The 10,840-nt window shown below is 46.0% G+C and overlaps 1 protein-coding gene across 2 annotated transcripts in view; it reads left to right on the top strand.

Moving 5' to 3' along the window:
• The first annotated feature begins 4,870 nt into the window (after positions 1 to 4,870).
• The window catches only part of fat4 (FAT atypical cadherin 4), a 103,936-nt gene continuing 97,966 nt past the window's right edge, over positions 4,871 to 10,840 (top strand). For both annotated transcript variants that reach the window (XM_086023901.1, XM_086023900.1), the window contains exon 1: positions 4,871 to 10,284. In XM_086023901.1, coding sequence (XP_085880027.1) covers positions 5,203 to 10,284 — 5,082 coding nt within the window. In that variant the 5' untranslated portion in view covers positions 4,871 to 5,202. The remainder of the gene's footprint in view (positions 10,285 to 10,840) is intronic.

Here is a 10,840-nt window from a genome sequence, read left to right as displayed (position 1 = left end):
CAAATGTTTCTATTTATAGCAAGGCAAGGTTGCTGTTATTATTGTAATGATTGTTTATGTATTTAATTATTGATATTTCAGAAAAGACTCATTCATATTGTAAAAAAAAAGAAGAAAAGAAAACAAAGCAGGAATAATTTACTTAGCTCATTTATTCCGTCTTTAAAATGAATGGTACATTTAATGGCAATTAATAAAAATCAAATAAATTAAGAAATATTTCATAATGCTAACATTCTATGAATAATCCTCACTTTTTCTCTGTTTACAATAGTGAATTTCAAAATGTGTTATTTCATTCTTTTTTACAATGGGTGAACTCTGCTTATTCTCATACCTTTTTTTAATTTAGTTTTTTTTTTCATTTATTTCCATTTTCCGTGCTGCTTGTCATGATTGTTAAAAAAAGTGTTATTTTGCTTTGAATGTAATTTTCCTGGAATTGGAATTGTGATTAATTTAATTTTATAGATTAATCCCATTTTCATTCTTTTACTCTTCATTAGGGTGATTTATTTATGTTGAGTTTTATTTATCTGTGGGTAAAACTGTTAATTTATTTCTTTGTATTTATTTTTTTCTGAGTGACACAGGGACGAGAGCGAGACTTGCAATGAAAAGAAAATACTTTTAAAAATAGAAAAATCGGAAATGGATAACTACTGTATTCATAAATGATAACTGTCCTAAATGGAACACTACATCTAAAAAAAAACATTGAATAGGATAAAAAAAAATCCATTTAGAAATGTGACAACAATAGCCTGCTAAATAACAATGACAATAACTTTTAAATTAATTTAAAAATACAATTATTGGATGGGGAAAGTTTGGGAAAAGCCACAGTTAAATATAATATAATCTTAATGTAAATGGAAAAAGTCAATGAAAGTAAAACAAATCTAAAAATGAACAAAAAAAACATAGGCTGCATAAATAAATACCTTTGGAAAAAACAATGTAGGAGCTACGTTTATTTTCCCTTGCATTTGCTGCAGATGGCCACAGGTGGCAGTGCAGGTGCTACCTAGTCCTTTTTCAACACAAGTGTAGGTGATTAGGAGTGGGGAGTGGAAGGACGTGTGCTTTTTCTCCACTCATACACTCATGTGCAACCCTCGTTTGCAGACAGAATGCCAAACATCATAATGTTAATATAAGCATCACAGCTGAAGTTCTTGTTTTAATCATTTAAGTCATCTTTTGTTAGCAAAAAATTTTTTAAAGACTTCAGAAACTGTCAAAAACTTCTTCCAAACCCATGCTCGGCGATGACAGGAGTTGTCGCTGCCATCACAAAAAAACAAAAACAAAATAAACAAACTGATAAATACAAAAATTAACACATTTAGAAATGAAAATAAAACCAGTATGTAAACTACAAGACTATAAATGGGATGAATAAATATATAAGGGCCATATAAACATATTTCAAGAAAACTGCATTGATAAATATCAATGATTGATGAATTGGTCTCCATAATTTTCCGTCTGAATGTGTAAAGACAGAGTAACTGCCTACCAAAGTTGCAAGTTTGAAGGGAAAACCAACTAAAAAAGGTCTGAACTCACATCTGGAAAATAACTTTGCAGACTTTATTTACCGACCTCGCCTGACTGTGCTTTAAAAAAAAACATTGAGAATACACTTTGCTTGTGTGCTAAAGTCATTTTTGTTTTTAACAGACAGACAGGCAGGAAGCGAGGTCTGCTGCGAATTAAAAATGTGCAAGGCCCCAGAGCTGATGTCCTTCAGTAAAGTCCCAAATCCCTCCTGATGTGTCGAAATGCAATGAACCTCCTGCCGTGAATCGTAACAATCTCAAATAATTGTCACGCTCCCTGAAAGGGGTTTGTATTTGCACATAGATGCCACAAGATGTTGGCAAAGGACTTAAAATGGAACCAGAAAGCATCAACACCAATGTACAGCAGGGGTCGTCAATCCTGTTCCTCGGGGGCCGGTTTCCTGGATGTTTTTCATTCCTCCTTGCTGCAACACACCTGATTCAAATGATCAGATAATCAGCAAGGTCTCCAGAAGCTGGATAACTATCCTGATCAGATAATCAGCAAGGTATGCAGACGCTGGATAACTATCCTGATCATTTGAATCAGTGTGTTGCAGCAGGGAGAGATGTAAAACATCCAGGAAACCGGCCCTCGAGGAATAGCATTGAAGACTCCTGATGTACACAATCACGAACCCATGTTATGTAAACGGCTATATTCAGAAGGTAAATTATGCAACACAAACCAATCACCTTTGCTTGAGGCTCATCAATTGGATTAGCAGGCATGTTATCACAAACTGACATGGAATCATACATGGGCAAACAAACGTGCGCACTCCCATGTTGTGCAAACGGTATGAAAACATCACAAGCCACCTGTTTGTATTTACACAGAATAAAATGTAACAATATCACTATTCTACCAGATGGCGCAACAATACATCGACGGCAATGTCACTTCTTTAAAGCAAGGGAACGTCCATTTGGATCTCTATTCCTGTTCTTATTCTTGTTAGTCATCTTTTGGATCTGTGTTCTTGTTCCTGTGTCAACGCATTAGCATGTTTTGTTCTTGGGAATCCATTTAGATTCATTTTGTTGCTTCTCCTGTTCCTGCTGAGTCCAATTGGATCGTTGTTCTTGTTCCATTCATTTGAGGCTGTTCCTGCTCTTCATTTTGATCTTGGTTCTTGTTCCTGAGCTGTTAATTTTATATCTTGGTACTTATTTCAAGAAAATTTGGATCTTTATTCCTGTTCTATCCATTTTTCTTCTTACAGTTCCTGTCCCATCCATTTGAATGCTTTTCTTCCTGGATTGCTAATTGGATTTTTGCAGATTTTTCTGTTCCTGCACCATCCAATTGCATATTTGCTCCTGTTCCATCCATTTGGCTATTTTTTCCCATGCCCAATTTAAACGTTGTTCCTGGTCAGCCCATTTAGGTCTTTGCTCCTGTTCTTGGACCATCAATTTGAATCTTTGTTTCAGTTTTGGTTGTCCATTTGGATTTGTTTTAATTTTTCTCCTTTTGCTCCATGTAAATGGATATTTGTTCCTGTTCCATCCATTTTAAACCTTTTGTCCATGTTCCTGATCTGTCCATTTGGATCCATGATCTTGGTTTGTCCATTTTGGATCTTTTTCCCTGTTCCTGATACATCCATTTTGAATGCTGTTCCAGTTCATGGACCAGTCAGTTGCATTACAGTTCCTGTCCCTGGACCAGCCATTTAGATCTCTGGTCCTATTCCATCTATTTGTGTCTTTATCCTTGCTTCTTCATGTCTGTTTGGATCTTTCTACTTCCGGTTCCCGAAACATTAATTGCATTGTTATTCCTGCTCCTAGATCCATTTTGAATATTTGCTCCTGAGCTGCCCATTTTAATCTTTGTTCATGGTTGTGTTACTGAACTGTTCATTTGGGTCTTGGTTCCTGTCCCTGCATACTGTAGATGAAGGAAGGCTGTTTACTTGTGTTGTTGTCCTGAAGGGACACTTATCCCCAACAAAACTACAAGTGCAGTCGCTCCATCAAAAGCTTCCTGCCCGCCTGCAAGCTGGCCGGTTTAGCGTCCTGCTAATGCTAATGCTAATCACGTCTCCTGCGGGACATAATCTGCTTTGACGCTCTCTCTCTTCTCGCCCGTGTCAGTCCGTCCTTAATTCAATTACTGGAGTTGACTCATGTCCTACTTTGCATTCAGACAGCGAGCTGTCTCATCACAGCCTTTACAGCATTGCTAACATTAGTAACAGTAACACAACCAGCACTGGTAAATTTAGTAAGAGCAGGAACTCACAGCATTGGTAATAGTTGTGACGTAATAACATTGTATATTTTATTATTACAATTGCATCACATTGTTAATCATTATTTAATTTGGATTGTTGATCCTGTTCCTGGACCATCGATTTTTGTCTTTGTGCCTGTTTCCTTTATCATCCATTTATCTGTTCCTGTTGTTTTGGATGACTGCGCTTACAATTTGAGAACAACTGTAATAGCAATTTTACATTCATTTGAAATGTTTAATTAAAGTTTTTAGTTTTTGAAAAATAATACTTTTTATTTTGTAAACTAACATCCAAAACGTTTCCATCTAGATATACAGTATATTTTACTTGGAATATAGTCGATGTAATTTGGCTGTTGCTGTAGCACTTTTTTGCCACTAGATGCTGCTACTTACCCATCTTTAAAAGTGTCCCATCACCACGTAAACTGACACTGTCGCTTAACATGAGCGTAAGTATGAAAATGTCTTTTTTTATGAGTGTAAAAAAATGACCAAAAATGTTTTCATAGTTACTTTTATCAGTGAATCATCTTATGTTACATTAAAATAGCCATCCGTCATTTTTTGTGCAAATGACAAATGGTAATTATTTTAAAAATGCAACATATTTTCATACTGTATTTGATTGAAGATGTGATTATTACATTTTCAATGTTTTCGTGTTGTAATCTTTTGAAAAGTTATGCTTTTGTGCTTTGGGAGTTTCAAAACATGTTAGACATACTCTGATTTACCGGCGTAGTAATGAGTTGTACGAGGGTTAATAATTATCTGCGTGCAACATGATTGACAGCTCCTGTAGTAGCAGGAATAGTGTGCGTAGGCGTGTGTGAGTGTGCGTGTTTGTGTACGCGCGTGTTATGGTGCGTGCGTGTGTGTGCGTGCGTGTGCGTGCGTGTGCATGTAACAATGGAAAGTGACGGAGGAGGTGCGAGCGCGCTCAGCCCCGTCCAATGGGATCGCCGCTGGGAGGGAGCTTGCCCGGACTCCAGCTTTGTTCTAACTTTTTCTAGTGAGACTTTGCGGAGTAGCGGCGCAATGTTGAGTGCAAGCGTGAGTGGACCGTTATTCCTATCCCTCCACGGGTGCGCGCCGTTCATCGGATCCACTTTTATGCACGGATACTTTCAGTGACAATTCGACGCGCTTTTTTGGGGGTGCATAAACGTGAGAGGGAGGGAGGAAAAGTTTCTTGAATGTTGCAGGAATGCTTTTCACCATCCCGCGGATGCTGCATTGATGAGGAGCGCACGTCACTGCTGGAGTTAAGTGCTCAAAAGAAGATCGCCGTCGCAAATTAAGTTTCCACTTTCCACGTTCCCCGAGTTTGGATTATAATGCTCTAGCGTGGATGCATAAAGCTGCACCGGGCTGGCTGACCTGACCATGGCGCGGCTTCACTCGCTCCTGCTGCTGCTGTGGACTCTGTCGCGCTACTCGGCGTCCACGCAAGTCCGCCAAGAGTTCCGCGTGCTGGAGGAGCAGCCCGCGGGCACCTACGTGGGTCAGATAGAGACCCGCGCCGGCTTCACCTACCGCTTCAGCGAGAGCCACAGACTTTTTGCCATCAACGGCAGCACGGGGGTGATCTCCACCTCGTCTGTGGTGGACAGGGAGCTGCTGCAGAGCGATGTCATCAATGTGGTGGTGCTCTCCAGTCAGCCTACCTACCCCACGGAGGTGAGGATCGTGGTGTTGGATATTAACGACAATGCGCCCGTGTTCCCGGATGCATCCATCGTGGTGTCTTTCAAGGAGGACGCCAGCAGCGGCCGGCAGGTCATCCTGGACACAGCGACTGACTCTGACATCGGGAGTAACGGCGTGGACCACACCACCTACAGAATAGTGAAGGGCAACCAGCAGAGGAAATTCCGCTTGGATATTACAGTCAATCCCAGTGGCGAGGGCGCATTCTTGCACCTGGTGTCGACAGGGGGCCTGGACCGGGAGCTCACACCCTTCTACCAGCTCCTGATCGAAGTGGAGGACAAGGGGGACCCTAAGAAATTTGGCTACTTGCAGGTGAACGTCACCATTCAGGACATCAACGACAACCCGCCCGCGTTTGAACGTGAACAGTACCAAGCGAGCGTGTTTGAGGACGCCGCGGTGGGCTCCAGCGTCCTGCAGATCACAGCATCCGATCAGGACGATGGCACCAATGCGGAGATCAGGTACTTCCTAGACGAGGGCACCCCCTTCCAAATCGACCCCAAAGACGGTACCGTGATCATAAAACAAAGTTTGGATTATGAAACTAAGAGGGAGTACTCGTTGACCATCCACGCGGTGGACAGTGGGGCACCGTCGTTGTCTGGTAGGACAGAGGCAACCGTCAAATTGTTGGATGTGAATGACAACGACCCGGTGGTGAAGTTCAGGTACTTCCCCACCACGTCTAAGTTTGCATCTGTCGATGAAAATGCACAAATCGGCACGGTGGTCGCGCTGCTCACAGTGTCTGATTCAGACTCCCCCACTGCGAATGGTAACATCTCAGTGTCCATCTTAGGTGGTAATGAGCAAAGACACTTTGAGGTGCACACATCCCCTGTACCCAATTTGAGTTTGATCAAAGTGGCCAGCGTGTTGGACAGGGAGCGAATTTCCTCATACAACCTAACGGTGTCGGTGTCGGACAACGGCAAGCCAGTGGCGCGCTCGTCTTTTGCCAGTCTTGTAATATTTGTCAATGACATCAATGACCACCCGCCGATATTCCAGGAGGCGCTGTACAGGGTTGATATCAGCGAAGACATCCCCAAAGGCAGCTACATAAAAGGGGTCTCTGCAACAGATGGCGACTCTGGGCAGAATGCCAACCTGCGCTACTCGCTGGTGTCTGGAAACGCTTTGGGCTGGTTCTCCATCAGCGAAAACAGCGGCCTGGTTACCAGCGCCGCTTTGTTGGATAGGGAAGTCGCGTCCCAAGTTGTGCTCAACATTAGTGCCAAAGACCAAGGGCTGCAGCCCAAGGTTTCGTACACTAAACTCATTGTGAGCATTACTGATGTGAACGACCAAGTGCCCACGTTTACACAAAGTCTGTATCACGCTTCCCTGGTGGAGCATGCCCCCGCTGGCACCGAGCTGCTTGTGCTTTCGGCCTCAGATGACGACCTGGGCGAGAATGGGACAGTCCGTTTCTCATTGGACGCCGAGACGGCGCCCGGTGTTCGCGAACTGTTTCGTCTTGATGCCGCGTCGGGGCGTTTGAGCACAGCCGGGGAGCTAGACAGGGAGAATCAGGCCTCCTACTTGCTCCACATCCAGGCAGCAGACACAGGCACGCCCCCGTTGCACTCTGCTGGAAAAGTCAACATCACCCTGAGGGATATCAATGACAACAGGCCCGTTTTTTACCCTGTGCAGTATTTTGCAAACGTGAAAGAGAATGAGCCCCCGGGCACTTACACCACTACTGTTTCCGCCACAGACCCTGACTTGGGTCGCAACGGCACAGTGAAATACATCATCACGGCAGGCGACACCTCCAAATTTCACATGAACAGCAACACGGGTAAAATCACCACGCTGGCGTCATTGGACAGAGAAGTGAAAACCACTTATCAGCTGCAGGTGACAGCTGCAGATGGCGGTGGGCTGCGCTCGCACATCCACGCCATTGTCACTGTGACTGTAATAGACACACAAGATAATCCTCCCATCTTTAGCCAGAGAGTTTACACCTTTGTCATGTTTGAGAATGTAGGCATTGGAACCGTCATAGGGACTGTGTCGGCCACCACTGTAGATCTAAACTCTAATATTTCCTATCTGATCACCTCAGGGGACCAGAAAGGGCTTTTTGCTGTAAACGGAGCCGGTCAAATCACAGCGTCCAGTCAGATAGATAGAGAAGAGCAGGGTTTCTATCACCTGAAGGTCGTAGCCAGAGCAGGCGAAATAACAGGAGAGGCCTTTGTCAACATCACAGTGAAGGACTTGAACGATAATGCCCCCCACTTTATTCACTCTGTGGAGCATGTGAGCGCCGTGGAGAACTGGAGCACTGGTCACGTAATCTTCCAAGCCAAGGCATTTGATCCCGACGAGGGGGCCAATGGCTTGGTGGTCTACAGCCTCAAGCAAAACCCCAGAGGTCTGTTTCACATTCACGAGAAGCACGGCCTCATCACGCTGACCGGGCCTCTGGAGGTCACCACCACATCCTACGAGATTGAGGTCTTGGCCTCGGACACGGGGGTCCCCCGGCACACCTCCAGCTTGGTGCTGATCGTCAGCGTTTACGACGTCAACGACAACTCGCCTGTGTTCGGCCAGTTCTCCTACGAGGTCGCCATCCTGGAGTCGGAACCTGTAAATAGCCGCTTCTTCACGGTGGAGGCCACCGACAAAGACTCAGGCCTCAACGGGGAGATCATGTACGACATCATCGGCGGCAACACAGGGGACGTCTTTGGAATTTTCCCAGATGGGCAACTGTACATCAAAGCAGAGCTGGACCGGGAGCTGCAGGACCGCTATAACTTAGTGGTGGTGGCTACAGACCGCGCCGTGGAACCGCTAAGCGCCACTGTCAATGTCAGCGTGATCCTAGACGACGTCAATGACAACCGCCCCCTGTTTAACAGCACCAATTATGTCTTTCACTTTGAGGAAGAGCAGACGAGGGGTTCCCCGGTCGGCTTGGTCCACGCCGAGGATAAGGACTTTGGGCCAAACAGCGACGTCAGATACTCATTTGAGACTCCGCAGCCCAACTTCGAGCTGAACACCATCACGGGGGAGTTGACGAGTACGTTGCGATTGGACCGCGAGTCGCTCGTGAGACAAAGAGGCGCCGCTGCCTTCAGCTTCGTCGTCATCTCGGCCGACCAGGGTCTCCCTAAACCCCTCAGAGACCAGGCCAAAGTGCAGGTTTACATACGAGACATCAATGACAACGCACCCAAGTTCACCAAAGACATTTACCAGGCCTCCATCTCTGAGTCGGCGCAGAACATGACCCAGCTGCTGCGCGTCTCCGCCTCTGATGTCGACGAAAACAACAACGGACTGGTTCATTATCACATCGCTGAGGGCAATGAGGAGGGACAGTTCACCATTGATGACAGCTCGGGACAAGTCACGTTAGTCGGCAGGATGGATTATGAATTGACAGCCTCCTATTCTCTGAAAATAATCGCTGTTGATGCTGCAATTGTGCCCTTATCCTCCTCCTGTATGCTTAGCATCAGTGTACTGGATGAGAATGACAACTCCCCAACCTTCCCCAAATCCTCACTCTCTGTGGACGTGCAGGAAAACATGAGGATCGGCGAGTTGGTGGCCTCGGTGACGGCGAGCGACGCTGACTCCGGCCTGAATGCCGACATAACGTACAGCATCACCGCCACAAACAACCACGGCACGTTCAGCATCAGTCCCAACACGGGCAGCATCTTTCTGTTCAAAAAGCTGGACTACGAAACACAGTCATTTTACAAGCTCAATATCACGGCGAGGGACAACGGCCGACCCCAGCGCTCTTCTTCAATACCTGTGATCATACACGTGAGGGATTTCAACGACAATCCTCCCGTCTTCACCCCTGGCGACATCTTCAAATCCATCCCAGAGAATCTGCCCATCTCAGCCTCCGTCATGACAATCACAGCTCACGACACGGACGCGGACATCAACGGGCAGTTGCAGTACTCCATTGTTCAGCAGGTCCCCAGAGGAAGCCACTTCAGCATCGACCCAAGCTCCGGTCTCATCTATATCACAAAGGAGGTGGACAGGGAGTTTTCCAACCTATTCGAGTTGACTGTGAAGGCCACCGACCAGGCGGTGCCGTTCGAATTCCGACGTTTCGCCTTTAAAAACGTCACAATATGGGTCACGGACATCAATGACAACATTCCCACTTTTGTGTCCCAAAATGCCCTCGTGGCCGAGCCCAACATTGTAATCGGCTCCATCCTGACGACGGTGGTGGCTTTTGACCCCGACGAGGGGGAAAATGGGGAAGTGGAGTACGAACTGGTGGAGGGCGACTCGAACACGTTCATCATGGACCGCTACAGCGGCGACATCCGCCTCGCCTCGCAGCTGGTGCCCTCCCGCCTCGTGTACACGCTCACCGTGTCTGCCACCGACCACGGCAGCGAGCGCAAGACCTCCAGAACTGACATGACCATCATCCTCCAGGGCCTGGACGGCCCCGTGTTCACGCAGCCCAAGTACATCACCATCCTCAAGGAGGGGCAGCCGCCGGGCACCAACGTCATCTCCCTGGACGCCTCCAGTCCGCGAGGCTCTGGCGGGAAAGTCGAGTACTTCATTGTGGCTGTGCGCAGCGGCGGAAAAGCCGCCGGACGTCTCTTCACCATCGGACGCCACACCGGAGTCATACAGACGGCGGCGGAGCTCGACAGGGAGAAAGGCTCCGACCTCTACCTGGTGGACGTGTACGCCATTGAGACGGACGCGAGCCAGCCCAGGACGCAGCGTGCCGAGGTGAGTACATAGCAAGCGCTTTTTTTGATTGGCTCTGTTTGTTTTCGGAGTTCATGAACTCACGTGCTGGCATTTGTCAGACATATTAATGAGATCAAGATCCACGCTGGAATGGGAGGAGGGTGACACACACAGTCCAAGTCACACACACAATAGAGCCACGTAATGCATTTGTCCGCTCATTAATTCACTTTTCACGCACAGCTCTGCGGTTTGTTGAACATTCACTTTGTTGGGCAACGTGTAAGACGGCCTCGTTCTGTGTCACTATTACTTGCAGTATTATTTTATCTCTAGATATGAATGTGGCAGATTAATAACAGATCCCAGTACAACAGGGGTGGGCAAACCTTTTTTTCTTTCAGGCCACTTTGGATTTTTAAAAGGGACAGATGGGCCAAGTCATTCATAGATGAGGTAAAAAGGTTAAAAGTGTATGTGATGATGATGGTGACAATGACAATAATATATTTAAATATTTTTAATTGTATTTGTAAAATCATTACATTTCACTAACATTCAAAATCATATTTATTTTACGTTTTATCAATTGCGA

This window comes from Filicampus tigris, chromosome 2 (genome assembly GCF_054856515.1).
Source record: "Filicampus tigris isolate MCC_2025a chromosome 2, RoL_Ftig_1.0, whole genome shotgun sequence".
In the NCBI taxonomy this organism is placed as follows: domain Eukaryota; kingdom Metazoa; phylum Chordata; class Actinopteri; order Syngnathiformes; family Syngnathidae; genus Filicampus; species Filicampus tigris.
The sequence above is the reverse complement of the archived record's forward strand: the minus strand, read 5'-3'. Positions and strand labels throughout refer to the sequence as shown.